Source organism: Nansenia antarctica (genome assembly GCF_963989245.1).
Source record: "Nansenia antarctica genome assembly, chromosome: 10".
NCBI classification, from domain to species: Eukaryota; Metazoa; Chordata; class Actinopteri; order Argentiniformes; family Microstomatidae; genus Nansenia; species Nansenia antarctica.
Window position 1 is genome coordinate 2,712,752 of NC_137680.1, and position 16,708 is coordinate 2,729,459.

The window sequence follows — 16,708 nt, forward strand, 5'->3', positions numbered from 1 at the left end:
ATGGCCAGACTGCGGAAGAAAGCATGCATAGCTCTGTTCCTGTTCACACTGTTCGTGTTTGGAACCATGATGGGCTTAAGGACACTTAATGGCCCGGATGGCTTCTCTGATATGGCCCCGGGGTTGGACCTTTTGCCGATGTTTGCGCCGGGGAAGGTGGACCGGCGCTCCGTGTCCCAAGACGCGGGTGGTGTCACCCCGAGTCAAGCTGTCGGCAACGGCCAAGGAGTTCTCTCCAACTCTGGCCCTGAAGGAATCATATTCTACGACGTCCACATCTTCTACTACGTGTGGTACGGGACTCCACACATGGACGGGAAATACATGCACTGGGACCACGTCCTGGTGCCACACTGGGACCCCAAGATAGCCGCCAGCTATCCGAAAGGGAGGCACATGCCACCGGAGGACATCGGCTCCAGCTTCTACCCTCAGCTGGGTCCGTACAGCTCCAGAGACCAGGACGTGTTGGAGTCGCACATGGAGCAGATCGGAGCGGCTGCAGCAGGTAGAGTGCAAAGGTGCAGTGGGTTATTTTAAAAGTACTGATTTCCTGATTTACATGGCAAAAAAATTGTCAAAATCAGATTAGACTGGATTAGTTTAGCAGTTGGTTTTTGCAACCGCCGACTTCAGCAACTTTGCAAACAATCGTTTCTCTTGCGCTCTATCATGGAGCTTCATACTTCAGCACCCACACAGTGGACAGCTCCACACGCTCCAACACGACTAAAGCCTTTTCCAACCGGATTATCACGACACAGTAATTACTGTGTGAATGTTTAAGAAGAATATTGCAAGAAAAGTGATATCTTTGCATTGTATGTATACTTATAGATAATGTCATAAACACAACTAAAAGGCATTGCCCAAAATTGGACCTATAGGCGGGTCTAGCAAGTCTTTTTTTAATCTCCTTTTAGCACATGCAGAAATCTGAGAGTATAGGCTACTAGATAGTTCAAAGGTCAATCTACATTGACCCCACAATGCTGCAATTACTGTAGGTCTCCGTTCCACTATGTCTACAAGAAAGGTGTCTGAAATAGTAGTTTTTTTCCACTAAGTGAAAAAAGGTTAAAAGTAAACACATAGGATGGTATAAACCAATAGAGTTGGTTGATAATTTGCCAAACGATGGCACAGCCAAATGATGCAGCCCCGGGTAAATTGGTCATTGCACGTCATCCGTAATGACATTGTGTGCCTTAACCCCCTTCCCCCTATACTGTCAGCTGTGACAGATGGAACATAGGGAAGCCAACACAATGTGTGCAGTTAAAAAGAGTCAATTTAATTAGAGCAACTGGCACAAAGACAGAGCGAAATTCTAAATAACATCCGTTGCCTCGTTGACTGATAGTCTGACACTAGCCTACTCCTCAGGGGCTCCATTAATAAAATGAAATAGCGAGCTCATAACTTTTTAATACACCCATACATGGCTATTTAGATATTGTAATCAAGTATTCCACGCAGCCTTCGGAGCAAGTGGTCATGTTGATGAATTAACCCTGAGTGCATACTTTCATACTTCATGTGCCAGTAGCTGCTTGGCTTTATGAAAACAACAGTGTTTGATGTGAAGCCATTTCACTTCATCAGAGTGTGTGCAAGCATGCCCAGCCAGCCAGACACAAAGAAATTACTACGCGCTGTCACAAAGTATGCGGGTTGTGCTGTGAGATACTAATTCTTATGGTGAAGCCAGAGAGTATCGAAAGATTCACTGCCTGTTGGACGGCATGCGCATATTTTATCAAACAGAATCAAGACATCACTCATGCTGTCTAACACATAACTGAAGTGATACACAAAAACAAACCACAAGCAGTGTATTCCAAACAAAGCTTTATACAATATACATCGGAATAAAAAATAATCCTGAAGGGATGTACATACAGTACACCTGTCAGCAATGACACTTTCAATGTCACACAAAAAATCTATGGTAACCAACATGATTGAAATCCAGCAGAACAGGGTTTTCTGAGGGTCAGAATGGAAGAATCAGAATCAGAGGTGTGCGGTTATAATTTGCCAACCTAAACGTTATTGTGTCTTAGAGGCATAGAGTAAACTTGTCGTTTATAGTTTGTTTGTATTATTGTTTTAGGGGTTCTGGTTCTGTCCTGGTATCCTCCGGGCGTGGCTGATGACAACGGGGAACCCACAGAAGACCTGGTACCAGCTATCCTCGACGCTGCTCACAGACACAACCTCAAGGTTAGAACAGACAGATCATGATGTTAGAATCATAAGGTTCTATCTCAATTTTTGTCAACATTGAGTTTTTTTACATAATCTGATCCATTAGGTGTTTATTAATGCCTGTGTGGTGTTATTTTAAAAATGTTGACATTTTTGAGTTAGTAATTCATAAAATACAAAGGTTCCATCTCACAAAACATAATGGAATGTAAAAACTTTGACGTTCAATATCTCTGAACTGCCCTAAACGGAGATATAACCTTATCATTCTAAGCTCACGAGATGCAGGCTTTAGGCTCAGTTTTCTAATATTAAAAGTATCATTATTAGACTGACACTCAGTCCTGACATGAGTATAGTGTGTAAGTATACAGACCTGAAGCACATATTTCACTAGTGGTCATATGCAGTGAAATAGATCTCGACCAGGCTTCATGTAGGAGATGGTTTGAAAACTATTTAACAGATATAGAACACAATGTATATCTTCTGATGGTGTTAAATCAGGTATTGTGGATAGAACAAATGGTGTCCCACAAGGCTCGATTCTTGGTACAATCCTTTTTTACTATTCATACTGTATAAACAATATCGGGTCTTCTAAACTGTGACCTCCATTTGTATGTAGTACTTTCTGTTTCCCTTAAAGTCTGAGCTTCAGGCTGCGTTTACTGCTGTTTAGAAAACCCTTGTTACATTGAAATTGGTACGTAATGCAAGAAAAAACAAGTACCATGTTATTGGTCTCAGAAAAAAATGCATCTCATGATTTATGAATATCTACATTGGGGTGGTGCCCAAATGAGCGAGTTTTTCATTAGACATATCTGGGCATCTACAGTATATTGATGATGATCTTAATTTTAAAATTACATATAGAAAATCTAATTTAATGGAAAGAATTATCACCCACAAGAGCCCAAGACTGGCTAGTTTCGGAGGTTCCCTATTCCTTTCACAGTTTCTGGGAGAAGGGCTTTCAGCATTCAGGTCCCGTCCTCTTGGAATGGCCTTCAGGAGGAACTGAAGCTGGAGGCCGTGGTCACCTTAGGCAATTTCAAGAGAATGTTAGTGGATTTATTGATTGATTTATAGTGTCATTATTTCTGAGAAAAATTAGATATGAAACTTACCTTTTGAATGTCAAGAATTACAATTTAAAAACAAGTTAGGGCATTACTATGAGCATCATTTAGTTATTTCCATTTCAGTCCGACTTTAAAATGTAAAAACCGAAGTCCATAGCGTTACAGTAAGACTGACATGTTAAGTTTCCGTCACTGAACCGTATACTATAAACAGAAGCCTCTTTCTCTGGGGGTGGGGGTGGGGGGGTTTGAAAGGCAGTGAGGTAGAACTCCTGCTGGATTAACCTACATGACTTGGTACTTTGGGGAACGCATGCCGGAATTGAGCAGCAGATGATGGCATGTCTAACATCAGAGCACAGGGGGGACAGAAAGCTTCAGCAGATGATGGCATGTCTAACATCAGAGCGCAGGGGGACAGAAAGCTTCAGCGGGACCAGTTGTCTGTACAGGCTGAATGAGCAGGAGAGAGAACACATCAGGGAACCACATGACCAAAAAGCCAATTAGGTCAGAAAAATACCATACCATCCCGGGGAAAAGAACTGAACTACATCGATGATTTGACTGGTCCCTCTGCCTCCTGTCACTCACTGCTTCGGGGCTCATGAAACTTTTAGAGGGGCTCTCTCTCCTTCGTAACGTGATAAGCGTAACATCATATGCACTTCAGATGCAGAGAGACAAAGCAACTCTATTCAAAGATCTCCATTGATGATGAATGTTATGTGACAACAGCTGTGGCTTGATCACGGCAGCGTCTGAGAGGACATAAGTGAAAGCATTATGTGTGTCTTCATAAACAACTGCAGGGCAGATTGAGTTGTATATCTATATCTATATCTATATCTATATATATATGTACATGTAAGCCTATATATATGTAAGCCATGAGCAGTGTGTGTCTGTACAATGTGTGTACGTAGATTAGCTGTCGTGGAGATAGTTTGTGAATGTATGTCAAAGCTATTTCATAACAACTTTGGGTTATGTAGTATATGTGTGTCAGTAGATAGCTGTGTTAGGGCAATATGATTTGTGTGTGTGTGTGTGTGTGTGTGTGTCTGACTGTCAAAAACTGTGTTTGTGTGACTGCTAAGAGCTGTTACAAGGCACTGCGAACCTTGTGTCTGTGTGAATGAATTTGGAGGTCAGTGTGATGAGAGAGACATGCATGTAAGCGCTCCCTTCTCTCCAGTTAGGTGCCATCAATAATTCACTGCCAGTGTTTGCTCAACACCCCCCAGCACATTTAAACAAAGTAAACCAGCTGGGGTGTGTGTGAGTCTCTAACTGTCATACCATAACCATCAAAGCTCCTTTTTTTATAAGAAAGAATAGTTAAAGACTAAACTATGTTCATTTTCTTGATGTGGGCTGTGTTATTGTGTTACTGTTGGAATCAGAGGATGGTACATTAAATCATTACTCAATGATTTTTAAAGAAGTAAAACAGTAGTGATCACCGTCACAATTTGTACAGTACTTATGTAATTAACTGTGAGTCACAACCAGAGGGATAAGAGTTGGGAATTTTCTTTATTTATTTGATGAATCTACATCAGGGGAGTCAGGGGGGCTGTCCCCTCTCTCGAAGCTGGACAATTTAAAATGTTTCTAACACCAAAACGTCCTGCAATCTATAATACTACAGATTTATGTCTAAAATAAAAACCCTAGCCCTCCCAGATCTATAAAATAATAATGATGATAAAAAGGTTGAATATGGGGAGGGGGGGGGGGGGGGGGATGCCCTTGTGCCCCCTAAGGGCTTGACGCCTCTGCCAGATGAAAGATGCTTTGTTCTCTGTGCTCATAAGACTGAGGTCGATAACAAACAAGTCATCTAGTCTTCACACAAGACTTCTATGATGATGAAGCCCAGCCGTTATGGCAGGCTAGCTAGCATGCTAGAGAGTCACGGCTGTCTGCTCTGAGATGCAGCTTGTTTCTTTAGCCTTTTCCGCTACAGGGAGGAAAAAAATGTGTGTCTGTGCCGGAGCGTGGGAAAAAGAAGTCAAGATTAAGCACACAATACGCATCTGAGATGGTTAGACATAGGCATAGTGCTAGCAGAAGGGGGAAATGAAAAGGGGTGCCTTTTTGTACTAGCATTACATTAGCACACCTGGCACATTAACAGGGCTGTAAAGCAAGAAGTGAACTGCAAGAAAATAACGGTTTCCTTGGAATGCAGTGGTTGTTCTGCATGCAGAGGTTCTAATCTTACGCATTCCGTGGTGGAATCAAAAGAAATCAGAAGCGCCATTGTTCTTGTTTGGGGTGTGTCTCAGGAGATAGAGCCGCCGTCTAATGATCGCAAGGTTGGCAGATCGGCAGGTCGGCGGGTCGAGCCCCAGCTGGCCACATGTCGAAGTGTCCTTGGGCAAGACACTGAACCCCAAATTGCTCCCAGTGAGCGGGGCCGGCCGGCGCCTTGCATGGCAGCTTGGCCGCCATTGGTGTGTGAATGTGTGTGTGAATGGGTGAATTAGAGGCTGTTGTAAAGCGCTTTGGATAAAGGCGCTATATAAGTCCAGTCCATTGTCTCTCCACGGAGAAGCAGCTATTGTGAAATAGACAACAGTGAAAAGTAAAGCAGGCCAGAGTGAGTTGGTAATGATACCGTAAATAACTTTGTGTCAGAATGTAAATATGTGTGTAGTACTCTGCTAAAGTATCCTCTTCTACCGGCCCCATTTCCTCTTTGACCAGCTCCTTCAAACTCCCACTGAATCACAAGGACATCTAACTTCGGTCGCGGGAGTGTCTTGATTGCATAAATCTTCCCAAACTGCTGACAGTAGAAAAAGTTAATTCTGGCTCTGATCATTTTTGCACTAATGCAAATTTCGGAATGCAATTAAAACAAGCCCCTCTTGTATTAGAATCGCCCTGGTCATTATATAACAAAGGCTAACTAAGATTAATTGTAATTGTGGCTCTTCATCTTATATATCATGCTGAGGTGGGGCATTCGCAGGGAACTTCAGGCATCTAGGCTCAGTGGCACCCTCACCTTGAGTTCCATTGTTTAACATGGGTCCCTTGCATTTTACCGTGCATTCTAAAGTAAAGGCCTGTCTGAGAGATGCTTTGGAGCAAAAGTTTGCATTATTGTTTATGCGCAGTCCAAAAAAGTGTGACCTTTTCAAGGTGTACTGGATACATACATAAAGATAAATAGTAATACGTGAAAGATTGATGAAAGCAGTTCAGCCTTATCAAGAGAGAGAGAGAGAGAGAGAGAGAGAGAGAGAGAGAGAGAGAGAGGAGAGAGAAAGAGAGAGAGAGAGAGAGGAGAGAGAAAGAGAGAGAGAGAGAGAGATAGGGAGGCAATTTCAAAGGGAAAAACAAACAGACATGGACAGCATTAAGCTGCTTTAGTCACTAATCCTCCAAGTGACTGTCTGACATGCTAACCTGCTTCGTCAGTCCATCTCTCTGTCTACCACTTCCTCCCTGTCCTGTCCAATCTGTCGCAGTTGAAACTATGTTGTCTGAAGTTGAAATTATGTTGTCTAATCATCACTATGTTCTGAGCTGAGGGGGACCCCTACAATGTGCGGGGGGTTACAGATCCTTCATAACTCGCCACTTGACAAAGCACTCTACCAAGCTCTGCCTATGACGTCGTGGGCTGAAATGCCGTCAGAAATGCTTAAGCCTCATGTACCGAGTCCTTGCAAACGCTGACCAGATACTGTCTATAGTACTGACCAGATACTGTCTATAGTACTGACACACTCAAGAACATGTGACCTCACGTCAGGTCATCTCGACCCAGAAGTCATTTGGAGGCTCACTGTCTGTCTGTCTGTCTCACTGTCTGTCTCTGCAAGCCGACACAACAGGTGACCTTGCGGAGAACAGGCTGTTTTTTTTTTCTTCATATTTTTCATTTTATTGACAGATACAGTAGAGATTTTAGACAGGAAGGATGGGTGAGAGAGAGAGAAGGGATCACAAGCAGGATAAACCCGCGGCTGGAATCAAACCGGGGACCCTGCGGTTACATGGTCAACGCTTAACCCGCTACGCCACCTAAGCGCCCCCTGCTTTTGTTTTATGTAAGAACAGTACTCATCAATACCAATACTCAATTCCACAGAGCTGATTGAGCACTGGGAGCGCACTGGGATTTGAGAGAGAGAACCGTGGGATGAGACTAACTGGCTGCCCTTTGGCCCAGGGGGGTCTGATCCTCCTGTCCTTTGGCCCAGGGGGGTCTGATCCTCCTGTCCTTTGGCCCAGGGGTGTCTGATCTGATCTGAGAGCGGGTCCGTAGCAGAGGGGGTGTGGTGGTGGGTCTGGGTCCCATGACTCAGTCTGCCTCTCTGAACAACCCCGGCCCTGGGGGGCTCGTACATGTTCCAGTCAGTAAGTAGGGCATGTTGCACAGCGGGAGGGGGGGGATATGGGTGTCCAAGCGGCGATGCTATCAGGCACACTTCCCCCCGCGCTTCCACAATCCAGATGCGCTGAACAGCCTGCAGCCTCCTCCTCCCAGCTTCTTCTCACATACTGTCACACACGGCCTGTCTGCTGCTGCTGGAAGTGGATGTTGATAAGAAGAAGAAGTTGACAATCTAGCTTGCATTACCCAACATAAATTGAACTAATTGTTAACTGTTATGAGATGATGTTCTGTTATTGTTCAATGGCAATGTTCAGTAGGGTATAGCCTTGTATGTGTGTGTGTGTTTCCATTTGAAATGTTGTCTGGGTAGTTTAATGTATGGTTGAAATCCCCCCTTCCTATAGGGCTTGTTAGAGTGTGATACATTAAATTCCTATTCTATTCAGCCAATTCTACGCTCTGGTGCTTCTGTTAGGGGGATATCTCTGTTGGTGTCTCGATGTCGTATTGAAATGCTCTTACTTTGCTCGGTCTCATTTACTCATAAATTGCTAGCTGCGTAATGGCGTCTCGATGTAAAATGAGCTGGCTGTTCCAGCAGCCGCAGTCATCCACAGCGAGGAGGGGGGGGAGACAGCTCTTTCTCTTTGGGGAAAGTAATTACCACAGAAAGTGTTGCTACTCCCTGATGTCCACATTAACTGACGCACCCTAAAACTAAGATGTCAATCAGATTACTATGCAAAAGAGTTGTCCCTTCACTTCTCTTTTTGGACAGTGATTGCAGACGACTAGTGGCCTATTCAGCAGGCCTGTGTCCTGGCTGCTCCGAATAAAAATGTAAATGCGACGCTCGATCAGGAGAAAGACGTGTCTGAAAGCACTGAAAGGCGCAGTGTCATCCAACACCAAACAAAGTACTTTAGCTGCTGCCATTAATGACAGAAATGATTTTCTCCCCCAGCTCGTTATCTATACAGCAGAGCGTCCGTTGAAAACATCTCGCTCTACCCATCCAATTCCCTTACCAGCATCACTTTAATCCATTAGCGTTAGAGCCTCAATGTCAATGTGCTCTGGGCTGTCCTGTTCTGTCGCCAGGAGCTCCATTACCAGGGCGACTGTTTCTGAGAGCGCAGTTTCTGAGAGCGCAGAAGCCACTGTTTTCTATTTCAATGATGCTCCAACCCTCTCTCTCCAACCCTCTCTCCCTCCAACCCTCTCTCTCCAACCCTCTCTCCCTCCAACCCTCTCTCTCCAACCCTCTCTCTCCAACCCTCTCTCTCTCCAACCCTCTCTCTCTCCAACCCTCTCTCTCTCCAACCCTCTCTCTCCAACCCTCTCTCCCTCCAACCCTCTCTCTCCAACCCTCTCTCTCCAACCCTCTCTCTCTAAAACGTTATCTGAATCTCTCCAACCCTCTCCCTCCAACCCTCTCTCTCCAACCCTCTCTCTCCAACCCTCTCTCTCTCCAACCCTCTCTCTCCAACCCTCTCTCTCCAACCCTCTCTCTCTCCAACCCTCTCTCTCCAACCCTCTCTCTCTCCAACCCTCTCTCCAACCCTCTCTCTCTCCAACCCTCTCTCTCCAACCCTCTCTCTCTCCAACCCTCTCTCTCCAACCCTCTCCCTCCAACCCAAGTCTAGAGCATGTGGCGGCTGTGGCGCAGGAGGTAGAGCCGCCGTCTAATGATCGCAAGGTTGGCGGTTTGAGCCCCGGCTGGCCACATGTCGAAGTGTCCTTGACACTGAACCCCAAGTTGCTCCCAGTGAGCGGGCCGGCGCCTTGCATGGTAGCTTGTCGCCATTGGCGTGTAAATGTGTGTGTGAATGGGTGAATGAGAGGCCATTGTAAAGTGCTTTGGAATAAGGCGCTATATAAGTCAGTCCATTTCCAACTCATGAAAAATAGAAAACCTGCATACACTACCTACCGCATGATTTGTCATGTTTCACACTACTGTATGTTCTCCACAGCTAATGTGAAATTATCTAACGATAGCAACATACTTGTCACTGGATAATGCCACCTCTTCTGCTACAGGGGGAAGACATGAGAGCTCATACAGACATTTAATCAAGTGTAAGACAGGATTGATGGATCTACAATACGAGCATGAAACGTATTGTGTGGCTGTGAGGTGTGACTTCCATTCTGCTAAGGCTCTATCCATCCACTCAGAAAGCCTGTCTCCCCCCGCACTGTTACCCCCGGGACTCCACTAGCGAAAGAAGAAAAGCATTGCACTTTCATCATATATTATTCAAAGTTATGGAATTCTCCTTTTCTATCCGTAAAAAAAAAAAGAATTAAGCACTTTTGTGTTCATTTCATAACTGTCAGCCATTCTGCCCATCATGGAAAATAGCCAGTTGGGTGGCAGATGTCTTAGAGATAGAACATCTAACAAAACTATTGAAGCTTCCAGACATTTCGTGACGTTAGAATTATAAGGTTCTATCTCCATTTTTGTCAAAATTGAGTTTTTTACATAATCTGATCCATTAGGTGTTTATTAATGCCTGTGTGGTGTTATTTTTAAAATGTTGACATTTTTGAGTTAGTAATTCATAAAATACAAAGGTTCCACCTCACAAAACATAATGGAATGTCAAAACTTTGACGCTCAATATCTCTGAACTACCCTAAACGGAGATAGAACCTTATCATTCTAAGCTCACAAAATGTTGCTGTTTGCTTTTCCTCACTCTGTGTACTTATCTGTGACACTGTTATACAGTAATTGCTTTACAGCTTTAAACACTTAGCTTTACACTGCTATCAACCTGCATCAACCTGAGCAGCAAGTGTGCGTTTCATTTCGGCGCCATGTTAACGGGTCAGAGCAGCCATACAGCCCATGTTAACGGGTCAGAGCAGCCATACAGCCCATGTTAACGGGTCAGAGCAGCCATACAGCCCATGTTAACGGGTCAGAGCAGCCATACAGCCCATGTTAACGGGTTAGAGCCGCCATACAGCCCATGTTAACAGGTTAGAGCAGCCACACAGCCATGTTAACAGGTTAGAGCAGCCATATAGCCCATGTTAACAGGTTAGAGCAGCCATACAGCCCATGTTAACAGGTTAGAGCAGCCATACAGCCCATGTTAACAGGTTAGAGCAGACATATAGCCCATGTTAACGGGTTAGAGCAGCCATATAGCCCATGTTAACGGGTTAGAGCAGCCATATAGCCCATGTTAACGGGGTTAGAGCAGCCATATAGCCCATGTTAACGGGGTTAGAGCAGCCATATAGCCCATGTTAACAGGTTAGAGCAGCCATACAGCCCATGTTAACAGGTTAGAGCAGCCATACAGCCCATGTTAACAGGTTAGAGCAGCCATATAGCCCATGTTAACAGGTTAGAGCAGACATATAGCCCATGTTAACGGGTTAGAGCAGCCATATAGCCCATGTTAACGGGTTAGAGCAGCCATATAGCCCATGTTAACGGGGTTAGAGCAGCCATATAGCCCATGTTAACGGGGTTAGAGCAGCCATATAGCCCATGTTAACGGGATTAGAGCAGCCATACAGCCCATGTTAACGGGTTAGAGCAGCCATATAGCCCATGTTAACGGGTTAGGGCAGCCATATAGCCCATGTTAACGGGGTTAGAGCAGCCATTTTGCCCATGTTAACGGGGTTAGAGCAGCCATATAGCCCATGTTAACGGGGTTAGAGCAGCCATACAGCCCATGTTAACGGGTTAGAGCAGCCATACAGCCATGTTAACGTGTTAGAGCAGCCATACAGCCCATGTTAACGGGTTAGAGCAGCCATATAGCCCATGTTAACGGGTTAGAGCAGCCATACAGCCCATGTTAACGGGTTAGAGCAGCCATATAGCCCATGTTAACGGGGTTAGAGCAGCCATACAGCCCATGTTAACGGGTTAGAGCAGCCATATAGCACCATGTTAACGGGTTAGAGCAGCCCCATGTTGGTGCTTGTGGTCTGTTAGACTCTCCTAGCGTGTTCTCAGGTTTTTGATTGGGCCGCAATGAATACCCCAATGAGACAGCTGTACACGCTTCAGCTCCTAGCACCTTTCCTAGTGGGAATGCTCCCTGGGAATTTTGTGGTTTGGGTCAATAACAACTAAGGTCGCCATAGACTGCAGCCAGTGGCGGACTCAGGTTGTTTGAAGGGCAGGGGGGGCGAAAAGAAAAAAAGGGCACCTACTGCACAACATGGGACCCCATCAGTGCACATAGTCAAGTTTAGACCATTGGTAGGGCAGCCAGTAGGGCACATCCTCTAATTTTGCCTCTCAAAAGGGCACTTTAGTGCGACGTTTTTCAACTGTGGGGGCACATGGTCAAGTTTAGACCATTGGAGGGGCACCAATAGGGCACGTCCTCTCATTTTCGCCACTCAAAAGGGCACTTAAGACAGACGTTTTTCAACTGTGGGGGCACATGGTCAAGTTTAGACCATTGGAGCGGCACCAATAGGGCACGTCCTCTCATTTTCGCCACTCAAAAGGGCACTTAAGACAGACGTTTTTCAACTGTGGGGGCACATGGTCAAGTTTAGACCATTGGAGGGGCACCAATAGGGCACGTCCTCTCATTTTCGCCACTCAAAAGGGCACTTAAGACAGAGGTTTTTCAACCGTGGGGGCACCAGGAGGGGCGGTCACCCCCCCTGCCCCCCCCCTGAGTCCGCCAGTGATACCAACTAAGGTCACCATAGACTGCAGCATAGACTCGTCAAAAAGATATGGAACAATAATGTAATGTTCATAGACTGTTTTTGTCATTGTCTTCCAAGGTTGCATTTCACCTTCAGCCTTACAGAGGACGGAATGACCACAGTGTCCATGACAACATCAAGTACATCGTAGACAGGTAGGTGTACTTTGCTTGGCTTCTCGCCTACGAGAATACTAGTAGGGGGGGACGTCATCCTTCATAGAGTCAGTGAACACAAAGCTAAACCCATTAAGACACCCATTAAGAGTTAACAGTGCGATATGTAACATTCATGCTTTCGAAAAAGCTTTCTAATAGTTGTAATGAATAGGTTTACTCAGCATCGATCAGAGAGATCCATTGAAATAAATATTTCATTTACCAATGAAAAATGCTTTCAAATGGAGTGTTGGATGGGTGCAACACTCGGTTTGCATACAAACATATTGTCACTGGCCAAAAACCATGAAAATATTCACATTGTTTACTGAATATTTTTTTGTTTATATTATTAAAAGGTATGGGGACCACGGAGCCTTCTACAAGTTCACCTCCGGCACGGGGAAAGTCCTGCCTCTGTTCTACGTCTACGACTCGTACCTGACCCCGCCCGAGGCCTGGTCCGACCTCCTGACCCCCGCCGGGTCGCACAGCCTGCGGGGCTCGGCCTACGACGGCGTCTTCGTCGCCCTGATCGTGGAGGAGCGCCACAAGCACGACATCCTGGCGGGCGGCTTCGACGGCATGTACACCTACTTCGCCTCCAACGGCTTCTCCTTCGGCTCCTCGCACCAGAACTGGAAGGCCGTCAAGGCTTTCTGCGACGGCAACAACCTGCTGTTCGTGCCCAGCGCCGGGCCCGGCTACATCGACACCAGCGTCCGGCCGTGGAACAACCACAACACGCGCAACCGCGTCAACGGACGCTACTACGAGACGGCCCTGCAGGCGGCGCTGACGGTGCGGCCGGAGATCGTCACCATCACTTCGTTCAACGAGTGGCACGAGGGCACGCAGATCGAGCGGGCCGTGGCCAAGAAGACGGTGACCCGCCTGTACCTGGACTACCAGCCGCACCGGCCCGAACTCTACCTGGAGCTCACCAGGAGGTGGGCGGAGCAGTTCAACAAGGAGAAGCAGCAGTGGCTCATGTGAGCTGACAGTGACACTGTGTGTGTTTGTGTGTGTGTGTTTGTTTGCAAAGAAGAATTAATATGGAGGTGTATGCAAGACAAGTCGACGTCTGAGAAAGTTTGTGTGCAGGGTTTCAGACTATGGACCTCTGGGAGTGTTTCTGTGTGTGTGTGCGTCAGAGAGAGTGAGATAGATAGACGGGGAGTCCTCTTGATTGATCTCTTTTTAGAGAAAAGTGTCATTATGGGGTTCACTTCATACTGTCAGTGACAGCAGAGACCCCCCTTCCCTCCTCCCTGCGTCATCTCTGTCCTCAGCAGAGACCCCCCTTCCCTCCTCCCTGCATCATCTCTGTCCTCAGCAGAGACCCCCCTTCCCTCCTCCCTGCATCATCTCTGTCCTCAGCAGAGACCCCCCTTCCCTCCTCCCTGCGTCATCTCTGTCCTCAGCAGAGACCCCCCTTCCCTCCTCCCTGCGTCATCTCTGTCCTCAGCAGAGACCCCCCTTCCCTCCTCCCTGCATCATCTCTGTCCTCAGCAGAGACCCCCCTTCCCTCCTCCCTGCGTCATCTCTGTCCTCAGCAGAGACCCCCCTTCCCTCCTCCCTGCGTCATCTCTGTCCTCAGCAGAGACCCCCCTTCCCTCCTCCCTGCATCATCTCTGTCCTCAGCAGAGACCCCCCTTCCCTCCTCCCTGCATCATCTCTGTCCTCAGCAGAGACCCCCCTTCCCTCCTCCCTGCGTCATCTCTGTCCTCAGCAGAGACCCCCCTTCCCTCCTCCCTGCGTCATCTCTGTCCTCAGCAGAGACCCCCCTTCCCTCCTCCCTGCGTCATCTCTGTCCTCAGCAGAGACCCCCCTTCCCTCCTCCCTGCATCATCTCTGTCCTCAGCAGAGACCCCCCTTCCCTCCTCCCTGCATCATCTCTGTCCTCAGCAGAGACCCCCCTTCCCTCCTCCCTGCGTCATCTCTGTCCTCAGCAGAGACCCCCCTTCCCTCCTCCCTGCGTCATCTCTGTCCTCAGCAGAGACCCCCCTTCCCTCCTCCCTGCATCATCTCTGTCCTCAGCAGAGACCCCCCTTCCCTCCTCCCTGCATCATCTCTGTCCTCAGCAGAGACCCCCCTTTCCTCCTCCCTGCACCATCTCCGTCCTGAATATCTCTCCCGGTCAGACAATCCCTCTATAAGCATGTACACTTCACCAAGTCAAATATTCACTATACTCTCGTCCTATCTGGGGGAACCACTATCCAATGTGAATCATGTGTTTGACATGATACAACCTTGCTTACAAATGGCTTTATTTTCCCTTTTTCACAATATATTATATATAATTTAATACATCTTTTCAGTTCTATTATGTCAGGCAGCAGTATCAATATGGACAAGGGGGATATTTCAATGACTTCACTTGTTTCCACAAGAAGCAGGACATCTCTATTTCAGAGATGAGAGGAGAATAAGAAAAGAAAGATGCTTGTAGTTTATTGTTTATTCTTCTCTTCACTCAGTGAAGTATGCTCTTTGCCAAAACAATGTTATTTCATGTGTGGCTTTAAACGGGAAGTCCAAAGCAAGCAGAGTCTGGAGGAAAACATTTCATGGTTGGCCACCGAATGTAACGGTTTAATGGTGCACACGAGGGAGAGCTTGAGCTACAGATTCTTGGTGATGCTGGAGTACCGGAGCATGTGATTGGTCACCTACTCAGTCAAGTGTAAATTTCATGTACACAGCGGTTTACCCGCTTGCCATAGGAAGAAAGAAAAAAACATAAACAGGAATAATACGAAAATATTCAACCAATTCATATTTTCAGACAAGATCAATGATTGACTTCTTTTTTTCCCCGTTTTATTAAATGTAACCATTTTCAAATGCATATTTCAGATGATTTGTTTTCATCAAAACAGGCAAGTGGGCCATTCAAGTAATTGTCACAAAATATCTTATAGAAATTAATAATCTCTCTTTTTTAGTTAGGGACTGTAAATGCACTGCCAGGGCAGGCTGCGTACTTGAATATGAATGATGTATGCAATATGTGACCTAGTTGTACATAAGCTTACTGAAATCATGCCGTCTGTCCATCGAAAAAACAATGACAATGGCAGATATTTTCTGAATAAAAGGATGTGCCCCCTGTCTGGCTTTAGACTATCCCTTCTGAGAAGATATATTTAGTTATATGGTTTTAATAGCCTACATCTTGCACTTCAACTATCCATTCAATTGGTTTCATTCACTGGTCTAACACTGGTAGCCTACTAGGCACCTCAAGTAACAACACAACCAGAAACCTGTCCTGATTGACACAGTAAATGTTGTCTATAGGATGTGTTATCACTGACACGTCTATATGCCCATCTTTCACATCTTTGTGATAAGACAATAGCCACAAAAATGTATGTGAACAGTTTATTTACATCTGTTCATGGAAGCTCTTAACTGCACTACATCAACATTGTCCAACACCCATTTGTACTGCAGGCAATGAGAGAATCCTACCAGATATTGATGCAATTGATTTTCCACAAACATAATATGGTCCATTTTGCAAACCAGTACAAATGATATTCAATATTAAAGTATTCACAAGCTTGGAGCAATAATACACTATTTACACCGTTCAAAGACATTCTGTACAGTCAACTGAGGCCACTGATAACAGCGTTAAAATAGTTTTCAAAATATTGATCAATAAATGCATGTACCGTATTTTCCGGACTATAAGTCGCGGTTTTTTTCATACTTTGGCTGGTCCTGCGACTTATAGTCAGGTGCGACTTATATATCAATAATTCATAATCTCTGACTGACATGAACTGACATACGGTAATCTCTGACTGACATGAACCAAGGAGTAACTTCCGCTAGCGCCTCATACACGATAGAATAGCCATTATACTTGACAATGTGGACATTAAACACGACAATGTGGACATTAAACATGATGTTATGGACCTTATACACAATGTTATGGACGTTAGAAACGATATTAAAGTCATTTATTCCTTCCAGAGGCTGTTTAACGTTGCAATGTTGTACCCGCGAGTAGCATTTTGCTACTTCCGGTAGCGCTTCATACGCGATAGAATAGCCATTATACTCGACAATGTGGACATTAAACACGACAATGTGGACATTAAACATGATGTTATGGACCTTATACACAATGTTATGGACGTTAGAAACGATATTAAAGTCATTTATTC

General features: G+C 45.7%; 1 protein-coding gene across 2 annotated transcripts; it reads left to right on the plus strand.

The window, feature by feature from the left end:
* LOC308165923 (glycoprotein endo-alpha-1,2-mannosidase-like protein) lies at positions 1-13,517 on the plus strand (the record flags this gene model as incomplete). Of its 2 annotated transcripts, none has more annotated exons than XM_080540114.1 (4): positions 1-508; positions 2,117-2,243; positions 12,417-12,518; positions 12,881-13,517. In XM_080540114.1, 4 exons carry the CDS (start codon positions 1-3, stop codon positions 13,515-13,517), a joined length of 1,374 nt encoding a protein of 457 aa, XP_080396240.1. The 2 variants fall into 2 exon arrangements, with proteins under 2 accessions (XP_080396240.1, XP_080396241.1); XM_080540115.1 differs by having other exon boundaries at positions 2,117-2,226; positions 12,442-12,518.
* Positions 13,518-16,708: the final 3,191 nt, after the last annotated feature.